The sequence below is a fragment of the Vespa velutina genome, chromosome 5 (assembly GCF_912470025.1).
Source record: "Vespa velutina chromosome 5, iVesVel2.1, whole genome shotgun sequence".
In the NCBI taxonomy this organism is placed as follows: Eukaryota; Metazoa; Arthropoda; class Insecta; order Hymenoptera; family Vespidae; genus Vespa; species Vespa velutina.
Window position 1 is genome coordinate 3,572,374 of NC_062192.1, and position 23,938 is coordinate 3,596,311.

At 29.9% G+C, this 23,938-nt stretch overlaps 7 protein-coding genes across 26 annotated transcripts; 3 read left to right on the forward strand and 4 right to left on the reverse strand.

The window, feature by feature from the left end:
- Positions 1 to 868: 868 nt before the first annotated feature.
- Positions 869 to 15,145, reverse strand: LOC124949465. 9 transcript variants are annotated; one of them, XM_047494520.1, is made up of 20 exons: positions 8,821 to 9,341; positions 8,408 to 8,478; positions 5,774 to 6,028; positions 5,320 to 5,542; positions 5,080 to 5,245; positions 4,779 to 4,998; positions 4,428 to 4,707; positions 3,862 to 4,308; positions 3,535 to 3,774; positions 3,377 to 3,467; positions 3,050 to 3,300; positions 2,802 to 2,976; positions 2,455 to 2,726; positions 2,290 to 2,401; positions 2,124 to 2,210; positions 1,905 to 2,039; positions 1,551 to 1,825; positions 1,349 to 1,473; positions 1,125 to 1,280; positions 869 to 1,058 (listed from the first exon to the last, which is right to left on the reverse strand). In XM_047494520.1, the coding sequence occupies exons 3-20, from the start codon at positions 5,799 to 5,801 to the stop codon at positions 970 to 972; spliced, it is 3,372 nt and encodes a 1,123-aa protein (XP_047350476.1). In that variant the 5' UTR covers positions 5,802 to 6,028; positions 8,408 to 8,478; positions 8,821 to 9,341; the 3' UTR covers positions 869 to 969. The 9 variants fall into 9 exon arrangements, 8 of the variants coding, with proteins under 8 accessions (XP_047350476.1, XP_047350471.1, XP_047350470.1 ...); XM_047494515.1 differs by lacking the exons at positions 5,774 to 6,028; positions 8,408 to 8,478; positions 8,821 to 9,341 and adding exons at positions 13,497 to 13,675; positions 13,808 to 15,145; XM_047494514.1 differs by lacking the exons at positions 5,774 to 6,028; positions 8,408 to 8,478; positions 8,821 to 9,341 and adding exons at positions 13,497 to 13,687; positions 13,808 to 15,145.
- Positions 9,229 to 11,883, forward strand: LOC124949474 (myosin regulatory light chain 2). The gene is made up of 5 exons (XM_047494551.1): positions 9,229 to 9,367; positions 10,772 to 11,002; positions 11,222 to 11,405; positions 11,483 to 11,555; positions 11,617 to 11,883. The coding sequence occupies exons 1-5, from the start codon at positions 9,365 to 9,367 to the stop codon at positions 11,768 to 11,770; spliced, it is 645 nt and encodes a 214-aa protein (XP_047350507.1). The 5' UTR covers positions 9,229 to 9,364; the 3' UTR covers positions 11,771 to 11,883.
- Positions 13,436 to 15,909, forward strand: LOC124949473 (myosin regulatory light chain sqh-like). Of its 2 annotated transcripts, none has more exons than XM_047494549.1 (5): positions 13,436 to 14,143; positions 14,226 to 14,474; positions 14,589 to 14,755; positions 14,855 to 14,947; positions 15,031 to 15,909. In XM_047494549.1, the coding sequence occupies exons 1-5, from the start codon at positions 14,090 to 14,092 to the stop codon at positions 15,221 to 15,223; spliced, it is 756 nt and encodes a 251-aa protein (XP_047350505.1). In that variant the 5' UTR covers positions 13,436 to 14,089; the 3' UTR covers positions 15,224 to 15,909. The 2 variants fall into 2 exon arrangements, with proteins under 2 accessions (XP_047350505.1, XP_047350504.1); XM_047494548.1 differs by having other exon boundaries at positions 13,447 to 14,143; positions 14,226 to 14,516; positions 15,031 to 15,899.
- Positions 15,297 to 19,991, reverse strand: LOC124949472 (pyridoxal phosphate homeostasis protein). 2 transcript variants are annotated; one of them, XM_047494546.1, is made up of 5 exons: positions 19,659 to 19,988; positions 19,305 to 19,406; positions 16,311 to 16,668; positions 15,579 to 15,820; positions 15,297 to 15,512 (listed from the first exon to the last, which is right to left on the reverse strand). In XM_047494546.1, exons 1-5 carry the CDS (start codon positions 19,677 to 19,679, stop codon positions 15,438 to 15,440), a joined length of 798 nt encoding a protein of 265 aa, XP_047350502.1. In that variant the 5' UTR covers positions 19,680 to 19,988; the 3' UTR covers positions 15,297 to 15,437. The 2 variants fall into 2 exon arrangements, with proteins under 2 accessions (XP_047350502.1, XP_047350503.1); XM_047494547.1 differs by lacking the exon at positions 19,305 to 19,406 and having other exon boundaries at positions 19,659 to 19,991.
- On the reverse strand, positions 16,863 to 19,675 carry LOC124949467 (signal recognition particle 54 kDa protein). Its single transcript, XM_047494523.1, has 3 exons — positions 19,659 to 19,675; positions 19,305 to 19,406; positions 16,863 to 18,968 (listed from the first exon to the last, which is right to left on the reverse strand). Exon 3 carries the CDS (start codon positions 18,658 to 18,660, stop codon positions 17,140 to 17,142), a length of 1,521 nt encoding a protein of 506 aa, XP_047350479.1. The 5' UTR covers positions 18,661 to 18,968; positions 19,305 to 19,406; positions 19,659 to 19,675; the 3' UTR covers positions 16,863 to 17,139.
- Positions 18,770 to 22,519, forward strand: LOC124949469 (protein spindle-F). 10 transcript variants are annotated; one of them, XM_047494532.1, is made up of 9 exons: positions 18,770 to 19,027; positions 19,111 to 19,169; positions 19,687 to 19,745; positions 19,822 to 20,236; positions 20,328 to 20,606; positions 20,677 to 20,941; positions 21,026 to 21,117; positions 21,240 to 21,432; positions 21,523 to 22,519. In XM_047494532.1, exons 5-9 carry the CDS (start codon positions 20,379 to 20,381, stop codon positions 21,813 to 21,815), a joined length of 1,071 nt encoding a protein of 356 aa, XP_047350488.1. In that variant the 5' UTR covers positions 18,770 to 19,027; positions 19,111 to 19,169; positions 19,687 to 19,745; positions 19,822 to 20,236; positions 20,328 to 20,378; the 3' UTR covers positions 21,816 to 22,519. The 10 variants fall into 10 exon arrangements, with proteins under 10 accessions (XP_047350488.1, XP_047350490.1, XP_047350494.1 ...); XM_047494534.1 differs by having other exon boundaries at positions 19,978 to 20,236; XM_047494538.1 differs by having other exon boundaries at positions 18,770 to 19,169; positions 19,978 to 20,236.
- On the reverse strand, positions 21,184 to 23,623 carry LOC124949475 (39S ribosomal protein L32, mitochondrial). The gene is made up of 4 exons (XM_047494552.1): positions 23,245 to 23,623; positions 22,742 to 22,993; positions 22,511 to 22,653; positions 21,184 to 22,403 (listed from the first exon to the last, which is right to left on the reverse strand). The coding sequence occupies exons 1-4, from the start codon at positions 23,333 to 23,335 to the stop codon at positions 22,284 to 22,286; spliced, it is 606 nt and encodes a 201-aa protein (XP_047350508.1). The 5' UTR covers positions 23,336 to 23,623; the 3' UTR covers positions 21,184 to 22,283.
- Positions 23,624 to 23,938: the final 315 nt, after the last annotated feature.

The following is a 23,938-nucleotide window of genomic DNA, read 5'->3' on the forward strand; positions in this document are numbered from 1 at the left end:
TGAAAGAGTGGATGTTTTCTTATAATTTTGCTTATATTTGTATTTTTGTTTTTGTTTAATAGAAATATATTTATATAAAAGCATATATATACACACATATATATATATATATATATATATATATTTGTTATTAATTAAACAATAAATGACGACATAAGCGTCAATCACTGGAAACTCAAAGCAATCATTTCTATCGATAAAACGAACAAATTAAAGCTTCATATTGATAAAATATGATACTAATGAACTATCAAGTTCCAAATCTGCTTATAAAATATACTTTTATATATAAGACTGTTTTGTAAAGAAATACTTTATGATCGGGTCTTGATAGCTATTGATATAATTTGTATCTATTTGAAACTTTTTTTTCTAAACGAATAATGTTCGTCTGACCAACAGAAATCTGCATCTTAAGTTTCCAACAATCGTCACTTGACATAACTTTTTGCTTTTATTAACAAGTAATTAATAAATATATTTTATCATCATATGCAAAATATTTTAGTTGTAAAATATATTTGATTATATATATATATATATATTTATTTATTTATTTATTTATTTATTTATTTATTTATTTATCTATCTTACCTATATATCTATATATGATTTACTACCATGATCACTATTACTATTTCATTAAACGATACTTAGTTGTCGGAATTCAACGATAGAATGACTTATTATTTGTTAAAGTCGCTCAAATCCCTACGTATTTATTGTTTTTTTATGTTTACATTATTATTACTATTATTTAGTATACAGTAGGTTATGTTCTGAAATTAATCGCTAGGTTACTTGATGAGGATTGGTCAATGTTACTATCGATTGAGGCAATCAATCGAAATAATAATTTAAACTAACGTGGCGCGAAATATAATCTTTATCTTTTTTTTTACATCATTAAACATTGAATTTATAAAAAATATATATAAATAAATGAGATCATAACATTTTTATTTTATATTAAATTAGTCTATTTACAAAGACTAGTAGGAGTATTATAATCAATCCTGGTGCGAGAGAAATGGAACAACTTTTAAACAAATTAAAATCTGAAACATTTTAATTATTATTAATTGATATAAAATAAATAATAAGATACTATTTATTTTTCATACTTTTGTCATTAGGATCTCGTACTCCGCATTGCCGATGCCCTAATGTTGCTTTTCTCTTTGACGGTATATATCCTGGTATATATAAACTTGGAGCTTCTAATTTCCCAGTCGACATTAATTTACTAAAATCCTGTTCTAATTTATTGGCTATTGGACCTAAATATCAAAATGTATATGTAAAATAATATGTTGTATCTACGAACAAAAAGCAAATTTACACAAACCTTTAAAGTGTATCAAAAATTGAATACAAGCTCCATTGTGTAATATTTTAGTTTTTCTGCTATCGATAGATAACATCCATTCAGGAATACCCATTACTTTTCTTACATCTTCTAAGAATTGTGCTCTAAAAGAAAACAAAATATAGTAAATTTGTTAAAATAATTGTTTCTATGATTTACTTTTTTTTAAAAGTATATCTACACGACAAAACGAGGTGGTTTTCTTATATTTGCATATTTTACTATATCGTTGTCCGGTTCAATATTAGCACAAGCAAATCTATTATTTCCAAAATCTCTGTCCATAATAACGATTGATTTTCCCATCGCAGAAACTGGCCCATCTAATGGAAAATTTGGATCTGTGAAAACTCGTCTTTCCATTCCTATATTGATTGGTCCCAAACGAGATGAAATGTCTCCTACTTGGCATCTTAAAGGCAAATCAGGACCACATTCTTGTCTATACAGATCTTCCTGTTTCGAATTATTGTTGTTATTTAGTACGCTTGGATAATTAACGATGTATGAACAAGAAAAATACAAATAATTTTACATTCAAAGGATCTGCTAATTGAGTAAAATAAGGATTCCATATGTATCCACCTGCGACACATCTAGTATCTTTTACTTTTACAGCTGCATCCACTCCAACAGGATTAACGTATATAGCCCAATTGTGATTCTTTGTCTGTTAAATAAAAAGATTCAAATATTATGTTGTCAAATATATTTTTCAGAATAAAGAAAAGAAAAAATAATGTTATATTTTTACAATATTACGATCATGATTTCCTGGATGTCGTAACTTGACTTCAATTACTGTTTCACTTTGACTACCATCTTTATATGCCAGCTGTGACTATAATAATAATTATATTTTACTTTATTTATTAAGATTCTAACTTATATTTAATAATGAATATTAATAAATAATATACCATTTTAACATAACCATATGCAAATCCTTGTGGATGATGGAACGAAGCAATTGCTCGTAATTCTACCGCTTCAGATGGTGCATATCCTCTTTCTATCGTAGAACAGGCCCATCTACAATAATAAATAATGTCATTATGTATACTCTTTTGTTTCTAATATTTTACCTTAGATTTTTTTCTTTTTTATGAATCACTACACTGTGACCAAAAATGCTTCTAGGTCCGAACAATGGAAGCAAGGTGTCGTTGTAACTCGTTATATATTTTTTTCTGTTATCTAAAGTACCAAATTTTCCGCTAAGGTCTCCCATTTCATATTGATCCGATGTACCTTCTCTAGAGCCTGGAATGTTACTTGAATTCACACCCAACGGATTCCAGTAATTATATAAAGATGTAGCTTCGCAAGGGAATTCTAAATCTATTTCTACCGGAGTCTGTGATTATAAAATATTTAAAATATTTAAAATATCAATATTATTTCTTTTAAGAGCTACATTGAAACAGGTTACCATATGTATGTGATATCCGCTCATTTTTCCACCAAGTCCTTCAAGATTAATTTCAATGTCCGTGACATCGTATTCGCTTTGTTGAATGAATTCCAATTTTCCTCTTATATGAACAGGTTCACCATTACCAAACCAATCTTTAGCAATTGCTTTTAATCTATATAATCCACCGATCCTATAGAAGATATTTTGTTGAAATTTAATTTTAATGTTCCAATATGAATCAATGAAATTTTTTTTTGATTTACGTCGAACAAGCGAGTCTTTCTCCTCTTGCGATTGGTCCATGATCATCGTAAATTACTAAACTCTTTCCTAAAATACTATTTCGTCCAGAAAGTGGCAACATCGTATCTGTAAAGAGTTTTCGAGTTAGAAGAGGCCCATAGACCTTTTTCCCAGCAATTTCGAGTTTTCCATGTCTCGTAAGGTCACCCAATCGACATAACGAGACTTCAACTGTTGAACAATATTTCGTATGATTTGGATCCCAGTCGATCTAATAAATATTTATACACTTGATTATTTGTTATTTGTAAAATTTCTTTAAAGATAATTCATTTTGCAATTATTACTTTATGAGGATTGTAAGGTGCACCAGCGCTTAGACATCTGCCAGTCCAATTATAATAATCTTTTCCAGGAGGATTATCGTGTACCATCCATCTGAAAATAATCGATAATACAATTTCTATCATATATTTTTCTTTCATGTATGTCTAACATCCACTACCTGTGCTCGGCTGAATTATTCAGTGCACTGCCATCGGCATGAACTAAATTTTCAATTATAATAGTTGTATCAGCTTCAGGATTGTTTTTTGGTTGACGGAATATTATTTTTCCTACTATTGGATATCTAAAGATTACTTGTGCCGTAAACATAGGGATTTGTCCTGCATTTTGTGGTAAATGAAGAGCAAAAGTACCACATACCCATGGTATTATACCTTTATTATCAGTTTCATTATACCTTATTAAAAAAAAAAGAAAGAAAAAAAAATTATTAATTAATTTTATATTTTATTATAAAACGTATTGTTTCAATATATTATCTCACTTGTGAATTACAAGAGACCGATGAACGATACTATGAATTCCTGACAGTGGCAGATATACGTCCCAATAGATACCATGCAATTTTGCACTTCCAGGTAAAATATCAGTATGATAAGATCCTTCCTTACGACCTTGAAGCTTTCCTGACAAATCACCAATGCTATATTGATCCTGAGTTCCTAAACCTGCTGGTGGTACTGTCTTCTCGTCTATCTTAGTTGGATTGTACATGTTTTTAGTTGTCAAACACGGTTCTCCGATATCCTCTAAAAATTTAGCTGGTTCAGGTGGTAGTTCATGTATCCTATAATATGCTACTTTGGTGGCATAACGCAGTCTCGTTTCTAAATTGACTGGTGTAAGAGATATATTGATCCATGTCGGGTTAAACGGAGTTTCTTGGCTTAATGTCATCTCACCTTTTATGCCACGAGAGCTAATTAATGTTCTGAAACATGTATTTTTTGTTTTTTACTATAATCTATGCTGAAAATTGCAGTACAAATAAATTTAAGTATGCATATTAATGTCGAAACAGAAATGTAGCTATATTCCGTCTAATCATACTTAGCAAGAATCGGTTTGCGATGATTGATCTTAGCACAAGCCAAAAACGAGTCGTCGTGCGTAGGGTGAAAAATAACTAAGTACAATAATCGATGTGGTCCAAGAAGATCAGCCGGTAGGAGTGATAATTCTGGATCTCTATAAGAAGTCTTGTATTTTGGACTTTGTTTTACGGCAACTTTTATTTTACCCAAACGCATGTCAACATCACCGATAGATTTGCCAGGACCAGCATTATCTGGATCGAAAACTGTTTGAAGTATATTGCAATTTGATTTATCTGAAACATATTAAATAAGATTATGTACAAAATTGACGAATATAGACGAAAATATATTTCATTTTTCATACCTTTGCCAATGTTAAAAATATCAGTCACATAAATTTTCCAGTGATGTTCTGTATAATCTACTTGTAACTTTTGGTTATTGATATGATGCAAATCGGCATAAATGATAGTATCGGTGGTATTGTCACCAGCTTGACCACCAAGCCATCGGAACCAAACTGTTCCAGCTACTGGGCCGTAAAAACGAGCTTCGGCGAATTTCTCTGTATTTTTCTCAAAAACCTAAGGGTCTGGCGTTTATTAAAAGACATCCGGCATTCAACGTAAAAGAAAATTTTTATTTAGAAAAATATTATGAATTACCGTGATAGAAGCACAGATTATTCTGGACGTATAGGAGTCTTTTAGTAACAGACCTTTACCCCATAATCCCTTTTCACCAGTTAGAGTTACACCTGGAACTTCAACAGAACCTGTTTCATTCCCAGGCATTTCCAATGGACCAACTAGATCCGTCAGATCGATTATGCTACGAGCAATAGATAAATTATAAAGCTAGAAGAAATATATTTAAGCCAAAATATATAAGCATATTTCAAATACCTTTCTCCAAGATGACGACGACTGCATCGATCGTCTATGACTGTGTAGTCGACAGGAAATTGTGTAATAGACCAGAACCATTGTTGATCTGGATACTGAAGTGTCGTTTGTAAAGCGAATCGAATTCTTATCGAATTCTCTGTTTTTTGTTCAAATCGGACCTCTCCATGAAGACCACCAGCGGATATATAAGCCGCTAGCTTGAGTGCATTTCCTGATATCACTGTATACATGCATAGGAATGTTTTAAGAACAAATATTATCTTTCTTCGCAATACATCTAATTAAAGTAGTAAAAATTACATCGAATTTACAACTCTAATGAAATAAATTTCTAAATATATTAAACAAAATAAATCTGTTCCTCGCATGTGCTCCTAATATATTATCATTTTTGAAGGATGATTCACAGTAATCATATTACATATCGACGAACATTAACGCTTTCACTCACCATAACTTAATAAAAAAAGCCACCACATTATCGACAATTATTAAAGATCTTTTATAGCATTTTCTTTATCTTAAATTGATCTTTTGATTCGTTAACTCACATGGTTCACCATACGGCAGAAAACTGTAGACTTACAACGGTGGCCAGTCAAGGTAACGCCTCGTACTTTCTTATTTCTTTAAACGGATATGGTGGGAGTCTTGAGAAGAGAACGATGACCTTTGCATAAGAAAGTGGGACCTGGCGGTATGTCATCTGGAGGAATGATTTTCAAAGCGAAGAAATAATCAACAATAATTTTTATGAATTGTAGGAAAGATTTGTCTTATTGTTCGAGAAAAAATAAAATTTGACTATCAATTAATTGCATAAATATTATTGGATGTCTGTCAAAAATTTGAATGTTAATAAAATAACCTTACTTGGATCTAAAAATTAATCGTCTTATCGAAAACAAAAGGATAGAAATGATTAATAGTCAAGAAGAATTACAATCTATTTTTAATACGATGAAAGTATTTATGACTTTTGATTTTATACGAAAATTATTACGATGTATTACATTTTATATAGGAAACTGTATAGACAAAGTCTTGTGAGTAATGATATATCGTATATATTTTTATTTTAACATTTTTAATGAAAAAAATTATTTAATGAATATTTTCTATTAGACATTATCAAAAAGATATAATAATAAGACGATTAAAAAGAAGAAAAAAACGACTTTTTGAAGGTTGTAATTATAAAGGCAAAAATATTAAATGTAAATGTAATTGTAACAGATGCACGTAAGTAACAAATATTACCTGAATTGTATAAAATTATTAAGATTTGTATGTGCATACAATTATAAAGGATGGTTCTTCCAGTAAATACAGAAATATCTGTAGCCGTGTTTTAGAAACTGGCTTTATGACAAACATTATTTGCGATAATCGACCAACTAATAATGAAATGTATGTACGATTAAATAATTATATTATATTTTATTATCAATAACATAATATCTTTAATTGCATTACAGATTAAAAACTACGATTGATAATAATTTCATATAGTAAGCGAACATCATCGTTGTTTATAATTTTATAAATATTTTATTCATATTTTGTTGGTTTAGTTGTACAGACAAGGATCAAGTTCGTCCATGGACATTGGAGCAGACACAACCACAGGATCACAGAGACGTGTATTTTATCATCTACTTTTCATACTTGTTCTTTACATGGATCGCCTGTTTGACAGCAAAATTTATTTTTCACATAAACTGGACAGCATCCAGCAGTAGTTACAAATGTTTTTTGCTAAATGTTCCAATAAAACTTTAAAACCCATAATCCTTTAATGATAAATTTCATTAGAAATTCAATTTTTTGCATTAAGTTTGATAATGAGCGTTCGAATTAATTTTATCAATTAAAAAGATAACGATCAACGAAATACGATGACGATATTTGAAGGAGAGCTCTCGATCTTATGGACGGCTGGGCATGGTGGACGAAAATGCAGTAAAATACAACGCGCATGCCGTTGCTGCAACATGACACAACAATCCCAACCAAATTTGTATGTTCATCGGCAAATTCTTGTTTCTATTTCGAATCTTGTAATTCGTTGACTGAATTAAATGAAGAATTGCATGAAATGCAAACTGATAATTCTACAATTACTGAAGTTATCAGGAAATACGAATTCTATTCTTTGAGTATTTTTTATTAAATTTAAAACTTGCCAATTTACGAGAAGGATAATATGAAATGAATCGATTTCCATTAATCCTGATATCAGTATTTTTTTTTTTTTTTTTAACAGGCTTTCAAAGCATACAAAAGTAGACAAATGTTCACAGTCACCTTATGAGGTTTCTAAATCGGACAAAATTGAATTTGGCCGAGATAAGAACTAAGTGTGTATGTGTGTGTGTACATGTGTGTGATTATTCAGATTTAAAGAATGTCATTATATGCAGTATAAAATCTAATCATTCTGTTCTTATTTAGTTTTTAAAAAATGTAATTGACATCAATTATAAAACTTTATGTTTATACTTATATATTTTAGGCGGTTTACAAATATTTTTAAAAACGCATCAACAAAGACTTACGACGATTCATGAATAGAAGAAAGAATTTCGCTTTGACGAAACGAAATTTTATAAAAAAAAAAGGTCCTGCAAAACGAATTACGGAATCGCTTGTTTTGATTGATTTGTAATAATATTTAAAACATTTGTCGAAAGGACAATAATTTTCACTATTTGTACTTTGACATGATGGGAACATAACATTATGTAATCCTTATATCCCAATAACAAAAAAGTAATCATTTTTTTTAATGGTTGGGAGAAAAATGACAATATTTTATTAAAAAAAAATGTAAAACTTTTCATTCATCTTCTTTAAATGAATATATATATATTATAATATATATATTATAGATTAATAAATTAATATAGGCATTATAAATAATGAAGGATAAAATCGGGCACTGTAATAAATTTCAGTGTTAGGGTTGCATCTTTTTAGATCGTTTTTTCTAATCAATATTTATAAAATTATGAAACCGTTTTAATTTTTAATCACACTGCTGATATTAATCACATTGTTAATCTAGGAAATATATATAGATTACCCGATATCATGAAAGTGCAGTGGCATGTCGTGGCTCTCAAATATCGGGCAGTTATTTTCGGTATCCACGTGCTTTGGATATCGGAGCACAGGTCGAAAACGAAAGCCAAAAATAATGAATCATCGTCAAAAACTACAATTCTTTGACTGAAATTAAAATTCTATCATATGCCAATGTATAGAAAGAACTATAGAAAATATTTATCATTCACTTCGATTTGTTTAGAAGGAATATTATATTTCTTTTTAAATAAATCTAAAACCGTAATGCGTGACGCAATACAGGACAGACAGTTCTTTTTTTCATCTTGGCATTTCCAATCCGTAAATAAAAACTAAAAATGACTTCAGTCGAAAAGTTCTAGATTACGTATGATCAAACAAAAGTACAAAGAAGAGCTATTGCGTACGCACCAGAGAAAAATACGAGAATTTCACGTGAGAACCAAAATAAACCTATAAAACGATCGACAATATGGAGTCGCAAGATATTACTAATGGCGGATGTGCGGAAAGACAAAGAGAGGAAGCCAAGTTTCTTCCTGATCGACGTATAAACGTAGTAGATCGATTCAATCGTATACGAGGGGTAATGGAGTCATCCGTTATCTTCGTTCGTTTCCAGGGGCACCCTTGACTTATATTTTCGTTCTGAAAAGCGAATCCCGATAGCGCGAAAGAACAGGGCGGTAGACAGGCACCAGTCGCGCCGCCGTTCCTACGGTCCTCGGCAAACTGTTTTAGTCGAAACGTCGAAAGGTTCGCTATTTTGAGGTGGCTCGCACTAAATATGGTCAGATAGGCGTTGGCGTTGTACCCGGGCTGGGCACCCCTGTTCGAGCAGAACACGATGGTGGGGGAATCCACCAAAGTTACTTAGACAAGTTCACCTCTATGATTCGGACAGTTGGTTAGTTGTGACCATCTCGTACAATCCTCTTAGAAACCAACTGTAGATATGGTAAGTAGGTACCGGTGTTGTTAATGAGGTACCATTATCAACCCGTAAAACTTAATTGCGGAAAGAAAAGACAACGGCGATTTTTCATGGAATTTCTTGCGAAGCATAATATTCAAATTTATATTTCTACCTTACGGGAAGATCAAGGAAGAACGCAACATGTTGTCTAAACGTGATAGCTTGATTAGTGGCCGAAGAATCGATGCCAAAACGTGTCGTACCACGACCCTGGATTCCACGAGGATGATCGATCGATGGATTACGCGGTGTGTGTCGTAAATAATATGCCAAGTGACGTATCGATGAATGGAGTGCAGCTTGCAGCCTCCATGATCGCGGATTGTGTTAATGGAGTGCAAGAGTGGTCTCCGTTAAGCTCTTGGCCGTTCGCCATTTCATACTTTGGTGCCACTTCCGTTTATTTTTTCATTAGCCCTTAGAATATGGTGTACCTGTTATTTATCTTTATCTGAAAAATCATAAGGATTTATATTTTTCTTGATAATTCATATGAGTTCTCAAGATATTTCATGTATCATTCTTTCGCCATTGTCCACATGTTTTTTTCAGCAAATTCGTCACCGTAAAGATGATAAAGTTACACTGTTTTTCTCGTTATATCAATGACAAACCTAAAACAAATTTCCAATTATAACATTGTTCTCATCTCTTTCATATAAAAAATTATAGGAAGATCATTGAAAAAAGCACTCATTTCTACCAAAAATTTGATTGAGTCGAACTATAATCTATAATAAAAGAACGAATATTTCTTCAACTACGTGTGGCTGTTTATAAAAATACCAGAATTATGTAATGATCGTAACTCGAGAGGCGGCGTACCGTCGAGACGATCGGTCTATATACGTCTTGGCTGCATGTCGACAGTACTACTAATAGGGTGGTTCTATTTTTAGTATCAGCAAACGATATCTTCTGAATTTTCCCTAGCGACTTTCGAATCGAGTTATAGCTCATAACTTCTATCGAAGAATTTGGATTTATCAATTCATAAAAAATTTCTTTTTCATTTTTGAAATTAAACAAATACAAGAACGAGCAAATAAATGGAATCAAATCTTGGAAACATTTCAAGGAATGCTTGGTTTCATTCAAAATCTATATGGTCAAAATATTCCATTCTCGTTGTACACGTGATAACAGGTTCCAATCGGATACAATATAAATTTTTGAGAATATATAAAATTATAAGAGACTACCTGTTGCGTCGGTATCATCACAAGATGATCTCTTCTGATAATTATAAATATATCGATTTACTTAATCGATTACCTTAACTCATAAACTAGTTTCATGTAAACGACATTAAACTCATTTGTCAAAGAAATAAATAATATAGCGACAGAGAAGTGTTTAATTCGACAAGAAAATCATACATTTTAGGCGGATAAGGAAAAGAAGAAGAAGACCAAAAAGAAGGAAGAGGCAGCTCCGGCGCCTCCTCCTCCAGAACCCGAGCCAGCACCGGCTGAAGAAAAACCACCAACCCCGACTGGTACCCCTAAGGAATCTGGATCCGCAAGGGCGAGCAGTCGTGGTAGCCGAAGGGCTAAGCGTAGCGGTTCCAGTGTCTTTTCTATGTTCACTCAGAAACAGGTCGCTGAGTTTAAAGAGGTACGTTTGTACGAATAAAACAGTCAAGAAAGATAGGATGAACGAATAGGACGCTTTCTTTTTCATAAATTAATTATTAGAAAGTTAAGAATTCTCAATTTAAATGAGACAAGATATATATATATATATGTTTTTTGTGTCAATCTTTAAACGTAGCATCTTAAAGTGATGAGATAATTGCTAGCAAACATGCATAATTTCCATTGTCTGGATCTACAGGCTTTCCAACTTATGGACCACGACAAGGATGGTATCATCGGTAAAAATGATCTACGTATGGCCTTCGACTCGGTCGGTCGTCTTGCCACTGACAAAGAAATCGATGAGATGCTCAATGAGGCACCAGCACCTATCAACTTTACCCAATTGTTAAATCTATTCGCTGTTCGTATGTCAGGATCAGGTAATTGAACAAAACTTAAATTTTCTAAAATAGACGATATTTTCTTGTATATACTGATCAAAATGTTTTCCTGTTAGGCGCTGATGACGATGACGTCGTGACAAATGCCTTCAATACCTTCGACGAGAATGGCAAAATCGATGGAGAAAGGTATATAATCTGTCATTTGATAAAGAACAATTAATTTTAAATTAAAATACCATTTTTACAGACTGAGGCACGCCTTGATGACCTTTGGCGACAAATTTACTGCGAAGGAAGTTGACGAATCCTACGATCATATGTATATCGATGACAAAGGTTTCATCGATACACAAAGTCTTATCGCCATGTTAACCGGCACAGGCGAAGAAGAAGAAGATTAAACTTATATTACTGACATCCGGAAAAAGAAACACATTAAATTTCTATTCATTGCAAACGAAGTCTCTTGTTACGTCAGATTCGCCGAGACCGTTTCTGAACATAACGACAAAAAGTATGACACGAATCTAACGCCTAGCATTCCCTTATCCTGTTTTCGATGGCAAAGGTTTAATTTTTTCAAAGGGACATGTACAAAGAACGATCTCAATCCGTTGAGAATACACATTATCTACCAGGATTCTTTTCATGGTGTGTGCGCTTACTGCGTAATCTGAGGATAAACGAGACTTCGAATCATACAATATTTATCATTCATATAATAAAAATATTTTAGAACACCATAACGAGACGACTCTCTTATTCTGCAGTAGTCATCATCGAATTACGAGCGATCTTGTGTGTGAGAGGAACTGGTTGTTTGTCACGCCAGTGTTATTCTTGTTCGATTTCCGAATTTTCAGACAAACATAAAAAATAAATTTTTTTGTGGTATATTAAAATATTTCAAATACATTGTAAATGTAAAATGGTCTTTCATTTAGTGAACTACCTATTACAAAATATACTCATTCCTGAATTATTTCGAAATTGAAATGAAATTACTTTCCAAGAAAAAAAAGAAAAACAATCAAAAATACAATCGTACAAAAGAATTAAACTAAAAATACCTGATCCAAATGACGAATGTTTTCGTTATCTAATCATGTAATATGAGTTTTTTTATATCATGCTTAAAAAGACTCCTCCTCGTTTTACGCTTGGCTAAGTACCAAAGTATATGTTGATGACACTTGACTAAATTTAACTACGCCCAAATAATTAATATATACACCGCCTGCCACGAGCATCACCGGTCAACTATTTTATTAAACTAACATGAAATTTCCTGGAATATCAGAGAAGTTAATAAAATTTATCTACATATAACGTATGATAGATGTAGCAACTTTTGCTTATGATTACTATGTATATATAAATGATATGCATCACTATATATATCCATACGTTAGTTTTCTTTTTTTTTTTTTATATAGAATTCATCGTACTTTATGCTGGACCAAGTTTCTCTTACGGATCTCAATATAAAATCACTAACGGATATAAAATAACTAAATTAAATTAAAAATATTAATAACACAATATTTAATTGAAACTATTAATAATATAATATATAATAATAAAAGATATAATTCTTGTTTACTTATCATCATAAAATAAATGTTACCAACAAATGATCGCGTTAAATTAAATGAAACATAACGCCAAAAGGAAATGACATTTGTAGTTCTAGTCAAATAAAAAACAAAATCAATAGAAAACTAAAAATTAATCATTTATCATTATATGCTTATATATGTGAGAGAAAAATATGTTGAAAGATTAAAGAAAGGTTAAAAGAAATAAATTTCATTGATTGAATGATTTAAACTTCACATATAAATTTAATATTCTTTAATAACGGATGGAAATGGTACGGGTATCAAATGGCGCTAATTCAATTTAAATTCAAATGCAGTGTGAAAATAAATGAAATAATAATATCGCGTACGTAGATAATAATAATTATAGCTTCATTTTTGATAGATCTGTTTTTCAAATTATACATTTATAACATAATGAAACTTAAAAAAATTCATTCGTTAATTAATAATACTTATATAGAAAGAAGTATATTTTTAATACTATTTTAGAAAATTCAAAGATTAATTAAAAGAGACAACTTACCAAATCGATGGTCCGATGATCGAAGTATTCCTCGTAGTGGATGCAGATGGAATGGAGCGGTTGTACCGTTGGAAGCAAAGTGACACATGAACGTGGTCATAAAGACAGGTGGAAAACCGGAAATCCCAATGAAGCATTTGTGCCAAGTGACGCACTTTACGTTTGGCGAGTATTCCTTCCTAAGTTTTGCGCTAATTATATTAATTAAAAAACATTTCATCGATAATATTTGTTATTTCTTTATTATCTCTTCGAGAACAGCGAGGCTTCAATATTTTATTGATAACAAAAAATTGATATGCAAAAATTACCATGTCTGAACATATTAAACAATATTCCCGGGAAAATATATTTTGTGACATCCAAACAGATTTCGCTGGAGATGGTAGCAGCACCAATGGAGGGGGGCCAATCTTAGATCTATAAAAGAGCGCGTCCTGCTAATTTTTGGACAGTATGAAAATACGATAATATAGATTAATTAATAGTAGTTATTATACATCTTGTCGATTATTAAAGTTTTTGTGTCATCAAAATAGTCGAAGTATAATTGTTTCAGCATAGTCTAGTCCAGCATAGAAAAAAAAGTAAAAATGCCTTATCCTGAAAAGGAAGAAAATAATAAAGAGAATCAAGAAAAAAAAGTGGTACAAATATTATTTCTTAACTATACATGTTAGATTTATATATTTAGTGACATGACAAAAAACGTTCATTTGTTATCTTTAGAAAAAGAAAAAATCATCCAAGATAGCTGAAGGACAATTGAAGGAGAGTGTTAAAGAATCAATAGAAGAAAAGAAAAAGGAAACGGAAAAGAAAAATGAAATGGATAAGAAAAAAGAAGAGGAAAGAGAAAAAGAAAAATCTGATGTAGAGACAATAAAAGCAAAAAATTTACAAGATAATGTTTCCGTGGAGAAATCAATGATTTTCAACGCTGTTTCGCTACCTAAAGAAATAAAGATTCGAAATGAAGTAGGAAAAAGTGATTTGATCAAATTATCAGAGCTAAAAGAAGTAACTTATTTAACTTGTTCTAATTTTAAATCTTTCTTATAACAATTACATACGTATTATGTATTTTTTCAGGCATTTCAATTATTTGACTTTAATTGTGATGGTATCATTGATTTAGAAGACCTAAAGTTTACTTTCATAACTATGGGCAAACCCGATGTATCCGAAGAACAATTACAGCGAATGTTATCAGAAATACCAACTCCGATTGATTTTGATGCGTTTATTACACTTTTTGGGTGAGTTAAGAAACACCACATAGTGTAAAGAATAACATGAGAAAACAAGATTAACTTTGTGTGTATGTGTGTATATACACATACACAATTTATTAATAGACAAAAAGTTAGTGAAATGGACTCTGAAGAAGTTATCACTGCTGCATTATCAACTTGGGATATGAGAAACATCGGAATGATTCCAGAAAACAAGTGATGAGTTTAAAAAATTAGAGATTAATATTGATATGAAAATAAATTATATTGTTTTTCTTTTTTCTTTTTTTTTTTTTTAGAATACGGGATGATCTTCAAAAATTTGGTGACAAATTTACAATTAAGGAAGTTGATCGTGCCTTAGAGGAAGCACCAATTTATTTGCAAGATGGTAATGCAATGATAGATTATATTAAATTTAGTAACAATATCTGTGGTTTTCAAAATCTGGCCAAAGCTAGACAATATCAGAAAAATTTAGAAAATCCTTAAAAAATATAGTTCTGATATTCGTTAATATTTTGTAGAATCAAATGATAATTATGAAAATATTCTGTACCCTGCAAACTCTGAAAATACAATTTAATTTATCGCAAAATAAAAAAAAAGTAATTACATTGCATAATTATTTCGATATATTAAGTATATATAATCCGAAGATTTTACGATAATTTAACAAAGAAAAATCTCATCTTTCATTATAGTATTATTGACCACCCTTCTTCGGTCTCTCGCCAAATATAGCAGTTCCCACCCTTACATTTGAACTTCCAAGTAATACCTATAAAAAATTTAATTAACTTGTCTGATTTATATTTCGTGTAGATAAAATATTTCACAAATTTACCGCGTGTTCATAATCGGTAGACATTCCCATTGAAAGTTCCACTTTTTTTATATCAAGTTCTAATTCTTTACATAGATCTTCTCTACATTTCTTCAAGCGTAGAAAATCTGGATTTGGGCCGTTTGAAGTATCGTATCCGTAGATACCTATTGTCATAAGACCAGTAAATTCCAATTGTTTACAGTTATCCATAATATGCTTCACAAGTTCTGTTACTTCTTCTATTTTGCAACCACTTTTTGCTAAAAATATTAAACTTCATAAATAAAGTTATACACGCTCCAATGGAATACGAATAGTTAGTTGTTATTTTTATTGTTAATATAATATGATCAACATAAATAAATTTCTATATCACTATTATAGAAAACATTAATTAATATATTTTTTTAATATAACCGAATTTAAATATTAGTAATGAAAAATTAAAAAAAGTGAATATAAATATTAATCAAGCAGTAATTTATATTCCTAAGTAATATTAAAATATATAAAATAATACATAGTAAAGTATAAAAGAGGAAATATACAAATAATGTAGTTAAGTAATAATATTTTATTATAAATTAAACATATTATGTTGCAATTATACAGAATGATGCAATTATACAGGATGAAATAAAAACATAATTTAAATTGTTACTATATGAAAAAGATAAGATGGAAATTATTCTTAGATTTAGTTATAATAATTGAATATGATGGAGTATGACATAAAATCTTTTATTGTACCTTCTTCTTCGCTTGTATTGACCTGTACCATAATTTTCAATTGTGAGTTTTTTTCATTTACTTTTGAGAATGCATTATCAATTGCAGTTGCAATTTGTTTGTTATCAACTGTTTCAATAATATATAAATTTGGTATGCTTATAATTTTATTCACTTTATTTTTTTGTAAATGTCCAATAAAGTGCCATCGAATATCTTTGCATTTATCAACGATAGATGAATCAAATGCTTTTTCTTTCAATTCATTAACATAATTCTCTCCGAAATGTCTTTGACCAGCCTCATAAGCCACAACAATCAACTCTGGAGGCTTAAATTTGCTTACAGCTACTAAACGAGGTTCAAAATAGGTATATTCCTGGGAAAACAAATTAAGATTTTTTGTATTTTCTTTATAAAGATGTATTCGTAAATAAATAATAAACTTGCATACATAGAAATGGGAGGTCAATATGAAACTACTATTAACATTAATTGAGTCAAATACTTCACTGATATAATGATATTACAACTATTTTCATAAAAAAGGATTAGAAAGGATGTATAAAACAGTTTCCCTGTGGTATCTAATTTATTGCATGTACATTAAAACATTTATTGTGTCAAATTAATATGCAAATTAATAGTTTATTTAAAATGGTACATCAGTGACTTTTCACTCGATGTTAATTCTGCACAATCTCAAGGCCCGTACAATATATTCAGAATATATTTTTAGCACGATCCTTTTTTCAGTACTGTTGATGGCAATTTAAATTCTTCGACATTTCCTTAATGGCTGTGTACGATAGTACGTCATGGCAGTAGTTGCACTGCCTGCATCATTCTTTCAAGATTTACCACCAAACCCTCCCATTAAATTACCCAATCCACCTGCTGCTCCCTGTTGCAATTGCTTCATGATATTTTGAAGGCCTGGCATACCACCCATTTGTTGCAAGACACGTGGGTCCATCATTTTTGCCATTTGATGATTCAATTTTGCCATTTGTGTAGGATTAACATTTTTAGCCATATCACCTGCTTTGAATAAACCTTTGATACCACCCATTTTTTTCACAACAGCTGCAAACTTTGTATACTGAGTTATTAAGTCTTTCACTTCTTTTTCAGTTATGCCAGCACCTTGTGCTACTCTCACAATTCTTCCTGGTTGTTTACTAAATAATTTGGCACCATCCCTGCTGTCTAATTCCGCATCATTCATACTATCCATAATAGTCATAAGTCTCTTTAACCTGGCCATTGATTCTTGCTCAGTTCCTTTTGACATAAAATCTTGACTAAAACCAGGAATCATTCCCATTAATTGTGAGAATGGTCCCATTTTCATGATATTTTGAAATTGTTCATACATATCTCTTAAAGTAAATTGACCATGTTTAATTTTTTCAAGTAATTCTTCATTATCATCTAAGTTTAATTCATTTACTTTATCAATAAGTCCTTCTATATCTCCCATACCTAATAGCTTGCTAATAAATGGTTTTGTTTTAAATGGTTCCAAATCATCTATGTGTTCTCCCGTTCCAACAAATATTACAGGACTTTGTGTTGCTGCAACAGCAGACAAAGCACCTCCACCTTTCGCATGACCATCCAATTTTGTTATAATTATAGAACCAACATTTACACGTTCTTTAAATGCCTTAGCTTGAGCTTCACATGCTTGACCTATTGTTGCATCCATTACAAATATTATGTTGTCTGGTTGAACAGCATTGGCAACCTGTAACATCTCTTCAAATAATGATTCTTCTTGCTTGTGTCTTCCACTGGTATCAACAATAATAATTTCATAGCCTTCTTTCTTAAACATTTCTACACCTTCTTGAGCAATAGTCACAGGATCCACTTCTGTATAACTGCCATAAAATGGTATTCTTGCTTTTGTAGCATTTTGTTTTATTTGATCGTATGCACCTGCACGGAATGTATCGGCGCAGACTAAACATGCTTTCCAATTTTTCTTTAAATAATGGTAAGCCAATTTGGTACAAGTTGTTGTTTTACCCGCTCCTTGCAAGCCAACAAACATGATCACATTGGGACGGCCTTTCACAGGTTGATATGCTTTAACACCAGGATCTATCAATTTCACCAATTCTTTGAAAACAGCACTTTGTATCATACGCCGTTTATTAAGACCTCCAGCCATATCATCAAAATCAATAACAGTGCGAACATTTTCTCTTAATTTCTTGACTAACCTAATATTTACATCAGCTTCGAGCAATGCTGCACATATTTCCTTTAGCATAGAATTTAATACATCCTCGTTTATTACGGTCGCATTGCTAAGCGATCGCAAAGCCGACGTAATTTTACGTCCTAGGTCAGCTAAGACCATTTTCGTTTATTTATTTTCACTTTTCAATACGAATATTCTTGTTTAGTGGTTAGAAAATTGACGTTGAAAAAATATGTCAAGATTATTCCAATTTGGCCAACACGACATGACGACACATCCGGTTAGTCATTGATCATACAATAAGTAAGACTCTCACAATACTTCAGTTTTTGTAATAAAATATTTTAAATGCCGATTTGTATTTTATGAATATTTGAGAATGTGTAAACCCGTTACGTGAAACCTTTGTGCTCTACTTTGTTCGTATTTTGCTTTAATGATTATCATTCACGATCGCCATGATACATCTGTGTGACCGCAACAAAAAATACAAATAACATTCATAACCTCCGATATAAAATAAAATGTACATATGCATATGCATAAAATATTCATAAAATAATGGGAATTATCGTACCGACCTAATAAAACACAATTTTCTTTTTATAGGATTTTTTAAAAGATATGTTTGTATGTATGTGCATATGACGTATAACCAAGGACAATGGGTATGATTCAAATAAATCACTTAAATTTAAAGTTAACATTATAGTTTTACGAAAAAAATATATAGCACTGGCCATATATGTATTTCTTTACGCTTTTTCGCCTTTTATCTGTTTAACAACAAAATGGCGACATACCGGTTCTCGTTTAGCAGATGCAGCGATGATTTTGTCGCGAACTAATTTCAGACCTTCAACCACGTCTTCCATTTTGTACTTTTTAATATGATTAATAACTTGCTAAAAGTAATAAAAAATTCTCAAAATTATTGCATACATTATTTAATTTATTATTTAGTTAACAATGATTCAAACTACTTTTAGAATATCTATATAGTTTATAATATACTATGTGAAAGATAATGTTTAATATTTTAAATAGTTGAAAATTGATATTATCATATTGTGAGAAGATAAAGATTTTTGAATACAAAAATAATTCTTTGTAAAATAAGCAACTTCAAATGCATTAAAAACTCTTCTATTACTTACATTCGAATTTATCGCTTTCATAAATAAGGAAGACGAATAAATGCAATCCGAGCGAACCTAAACGAACGTGAGCGAACCTAAACGAACGTGAGTGAAACTAAGAGAACGTGAGCGTAACCTATCGATAACGGAAGAGAACTAAAATCTTTATTCTCTTGCGCAGATTTGCTTTCTCTGATAAAAATTTCCATAAAACTTCATACAAAGATATGATATTGCAAAATTTCGTATGATAAACAACTGAAATTAGATTATTACTGTTTGTTATCATTGCGCTTATATACAACTGACAGTCATATAAATTTTGATATGTCAACAGAGAGAATCATTAATTCGTATTACTAATGCTACAACGAGCTGTAACGTATAGGTGATATGACAGCGTGAAAATTAATCTTGACGGATGATAACAATGTTTAAAATTTAGTTAATGTCATTCATCTGACGTATGCATTTAGATATCCAACTAAATAAAGTGTTCAGTGATTATTCTATTGCTACGAACGCTATAATATTATAAAAGTATATTTAAAGAGTTTTAAAATACAAAAACGCAAGAGGTGTTATCGAAGGAAAAAGTAAGGCTATTGAAAATTATACAGATTGTGACACAAAGCGTAATATGAATTTATTTCGATATAAATTAATCTTTAAAAATTCATCTTTAAGTTGCACCGTGTAAATTTTAATGCGATTTAGAACACAACCATAAATATTGTCATGAATATAATGGATATAAAAGATAATCCTGAAAATGATAATTTTGGATCTTATCATGCTTTGTTGATCGCATTCAAAACAATGAAGGAACGTTGTCAACAATTACAAACTAGATTAGCTGCTGTAGAAGAAGAAAATTTGTGTTTGAGACTCGAATGTGGAAAGGATATGTCTACTGCGATTGTAAAAGTCAATAGTAATGACAAAGCTGTCATTCAAACTTTACAGGTTTGTACCGTTTTTCTTAGGATTTGTGTTTAAATTAAATTATGTTTTTATATATTATCATATTTTACAGGAAAAAGTAGAAAATCTTAAAAAACAAAAATCACAATTAACCCATCATGTCTTTATGGTTGCTGCAGAAAATCGTCATTTATGGAACCGACTAATCAGATTATCAAAAACCAATAAGTCTTTAGAAATGCATTTCACAAAAATTTCTGATGCATTAAAACAACATCCTTCTACTCAATCATTTGATATTATGTCACATAGTTTTTGTAATATTCCATCTCCTATTAAACAAGAAACAAATAAATGTATATTGGGTATAGATAATGGTATATATAAAAATGTATAATTTAAGCTAATTTAAAATAAAATATTTTTTAAGTAACATTAAAAGCAATAAAAAACATTTATAGGTGAAAAAGAGCAGAGTTTGGAAGAAATATCACTTAAACTTATCAACAGTATTATGTTAGAAAAATCTGATCTTGAACAGCAGTATGCAGAGGTAAATATGAAATGTTTCTTTTTTTTTTCCAGGCATTTATATAAAAATATAATTAATTATCAAGAATATTTATCATATAATATATATTTATCATAAAATAATATAACAATTTTATGTATTAGATGGTAGAATTACAAAACAACGCTGACTTAAATTTACAAAATATTGGTTTCACTTATCCAGAAGATTCTGATACAGATTCATTAGAACAATTAAAACAACATGATGTAAGATTATCACAAACAAAGGATGCCTTATTAGCACAACAGAATAGATTGAAAAGAGCTATACAGAATATGAAAAAAATTAAAAGAGGTATGTAAATTCATATATATAAATAACATCTTTTTTTAGTTATCTTTCAAAGCATCATTTTGTAAGGTACAACATATAATATTTTTATAGGAGGAATGTGTAATGGTTGCCGTAAAAATGCGAATAAAAAAGTTGTGCATATAGGAATACAATTTAATTCAGCTGACAGTTTTCAAGAACATGGTTCAACACAAACAAGTTTACCACCAATAAGTTTATCTTTAGAAAAATGTGCTACTGAAAATTCAGATACTGATGATAAAATTTGTCCATTATGTGGATTTTTTTATGGAAAGTCTATCCCATTTGCAGAATTTCATGAACATGTTTTGAGTCATTTTACGAAAGATACATCTGTAGATGGGTTTGAACTTGTACATTAATCCTATGTATAGAAAAGTGATGAAAAGCAATTCTATCAAATCTGTTGTCAATTTATTAATGCAGTCTAAGTTACTGTTGGATAAGTACAAGATAGTAAAATATGTAAATAATTGATAATTCTCATAGATCTATTTGCCTTATTTATAACATTGTTTTCAATCAGTGAATTCTATAAAATGTTGATACATTATTGCATCATTATGAAGAATGAATAGCCAACAAATATTTTACTATAGATTATATATTTGTATCTTGCATACTGCTGGATATAGAAATTATTTACAAATATACTACTTATTTTCACAATAAAAAATATTTCTAAATCAAATCAAGTTAACATACTGACATTACAAAGATATTATAGATTGTTTAATAAAAATTAAATCTCTGTAATGATTAAAATAGCATTAAAAAAAGGAGTACAATAAATGTTCAAATAACTTCTATAGAAAATACTTTGAATTGTTTTAAGCAAGTTGTGACGGTTTTATATCCTTACTATCGGAAGGTTCAACTGTAGATGGTTCAAGAAGATTTTCATGAAACCATTCAGGTCGTTTCTTTGGCATCTCTATTACTTTCTGGTTCTAAATAAAAAATTAATGGTACAAATCAGATTTTAAAATAATGTAAAATAAACATTTTTGTTATATTAATATAAATCTAAAATATAATCAAATAATTATTGAAGTACCTTCCAGAAGTCATCCGTCTTGCCTTCTTTTTCTCCTTCATAAATAACAATGACATTTTCCTCAACTGGACTTAATCCTAATTTTTGTTGGATGGCATCTTGGATTTCTTTTGTTTCTATTTTTACTTTTTCATAACAATATCCTAAACAATAATGTACATATATTATTAAGTTTTTATGTATATTAAATTATTAAAATTAAAAAATTTAATATTAAACTAAACTAATTACCACATAAAAGTCCAGCCTCGTGATGACTACCACAATTGGGACACATCAAAATATTAGTTTTTGGAATAGGTGGTTTCCAGTTATATTTTGGATGTCCATATCTTCTACTCATACGTTTTTCAATGGTACGTCTTAATGTTGGAACTCCCCACAAAAATCCATCTCCAATGATGTCTTTTAGAGAAAATCGACCACGATTGTTTACAGTGCATGGAAGATTTAACCCATTATAATCTATTGCACATAATGCTTCTAAAGAAATTTAAAAAAATTAGTAAGAAAAATGCTTATATTTTTAATTATTAAAGAGTAGATACTGTAATGTAGGTTATGTAATAATTTTTCTTCTTATACAAATATATACATACAAGTATATATATATATATATATATATATATATATATATATATATATATATATATATATATATATATATATATATATATATATATAATATATATAAGTAAATAGTAACCTAAAATATCGAAGAAATTTTTATTTACCTGGAGGAAATCTACGATTAAAAATTATGTGTAATGTTTGCTCAATTTTTTGAAAAGCAGAAGTTAATCGTTTTATCATAGAAATTGTCATTATGTAAAAATTCTATGAAGAATATAATTAAACTTGCTTAAATTGCGCTCGAAGCGTGAGTAACTTTAGTGATAAGTATAGACAAAATATGAACTACAAGCACTATAGGGAAATAACACTGTAGGGAAATAGTGTAATATTCGTATATAAGCTTCTTAGGTTATTTCACTCACTTCACGAGTAACCTAACGATCGATTTAATGTATGACAAATATTTTGTATATACTAAAAATACTAATATATTTGATATGTAATTACTTTAACATTTAATTAGAATTAGAAAGAAAAGATTTTGGAAATACATTACTTAAGTAGTACTTGCATTACATGATTTATGATTTAATTTCAATATATTACAAGTAATAATGATCCAGCTCTTAAAACTCATTTATTAACAAATTACTATTTAACTTCCGAAGTAAAAGAAAGAAGAAAAATACGTAAATGCGTGTCGCGAAAAATATGTAATTATATTAAATTATCTTAAAAGAAAATAATTGTCACAATTAAAATGATTGATAAAAATTTTCAATGATATTTTTTTGCGATTAGATGTTACATTCTATTTTAATTTTTCAATAAAATGTTAAGAGAGATTAATAT

Excerpts from the sequence above, each read along its gene's own strand:
- LOC124949474 (XM_047494551.1), top strand. Across the intron at positions 11,003-11,221 it reads AGGTCGCTGAGTTTAAAGAG|GCTTTCCAACTTATGGACCA; the intron begins GTACGTTTGTAC and ends CTGGATCTACAG. Across the intron at positions 11,406-11,482 it reads TGTTCGTATGTCAGGATCAG|GCGCTGATGACGATGACGTC; the intron begins GTAATTGAACAA and ends TTTTCCTGTTAG.
- LOC124949465 (XM_047494513.1), bottom strand. The coding sequence starts at position 13,716 with ATGAAATGTTTTTTAATTAATATAATTAGCGCAAAACTTAGGAAGGAA. Across the intron at positions 5,543-13,496 it reads ATCATCGGACCATCGATTTG|TGATATCAGGAAATGCACTC; the intron begins GTAAGTTGTCTC and ends GCATGTATACAG. Across the intron at positions 3,468-3,534 it reads AATAATTCAGCCGAGCACAG|ATGGATGGTACACGATAATC; the intron begins GTAGTGGATGTT and ends GATTATTTTCAG.
- LOC124949473 (XM_047494548.1), top strand. The coding sequence starts at position 14,090 with ATGCCTTATCCTGAAAAGGAAGAAAATAATAAAGAGAATCAAGAAAAA. Across the intron at positions 14,756-14,854 it reads GCGTTTATTACACTTTTTGG|ACAAAAAGTTAGTGAAATGG; the intron begins GTGAGTTAAGAA and ends ATTTATTAATAG. Across the intron at positions 14,948-15,030 it reads GGAATGATTCCAGAAAACAA|AATACGGGATGATCTTCAAA; the intron begins GTGATGAGTTTA and ends TTTTTTTTTTAG.
- LOC124949467 (XM_047494523.1), bottom strand. The coding sequence starts at position 18,660 with ATGGTCTTAGCTGACCTAGGACGTAAAATTACGTCGGCTTTGCGATCG.
- LOC124949469 (XM_047494528.1), top strand. The coding sequence starts at position 19,134 with ATGTATGTGCATATGACGTATAACCAAGGACAATGG. Across the intron at positions 19,170-20,357 it reads CGTATAACCAAGGACAATGG|AACACAACCATAAATATTGT; the intron begins GTATGATTCAAA and ends AATGCGATTTAG. Across the intron at positions 21,433-21,522 it reads TATGAAAAAAATTAAAAGAG|GAGGAATGTGTAATGGTTGC; the intron begins GTATGTAAATTC and ends ATATTTTTATAG.
- LOC124949472 (XM_047494546.1), bottom strand. The coding sequence starts at position 19,679 with ATGAAAGCGATAAATTCGAAT. Across the intron at positions 15,821-16,310 it reads CAATACAAGCGAAGAAGAAG|CAAAAAGTGGTTGCAAAATA; the intron begins GTACAATAAAAG and ends TAATATTTTTAG. Across the intron at positions 15,513-15,578 it reads CTACCGATTATGAACACGCG|GTATTACTTGGAAGTTCAAA; the intron begins GTAAATTTGTGA and ends AATTTTTTATAG.
- LOC124949475 (XM_047494552.1), bottom strand. The coding sequence starts at position 23,335 with ATGACAATTTCTATGATAAAACGATTAACTTCTGCTTTTCAAAAAATT. Across the intron at positions 22,654-22,741 it reads CGAGGCTGGACTTTTATGTG|GATATTGTTATGAAAAAGTA; the intron begins GTAATTAGTTTA and ends ATTATTGTTTAG. Across the intron at positions 22,404-22,510 it reads AGACGGATGACTTCTGGAAG|AACCAGAAAGTAATAGAGAT; the intron begins GTACTTCAATAA and ends TTTTTTATTTAG.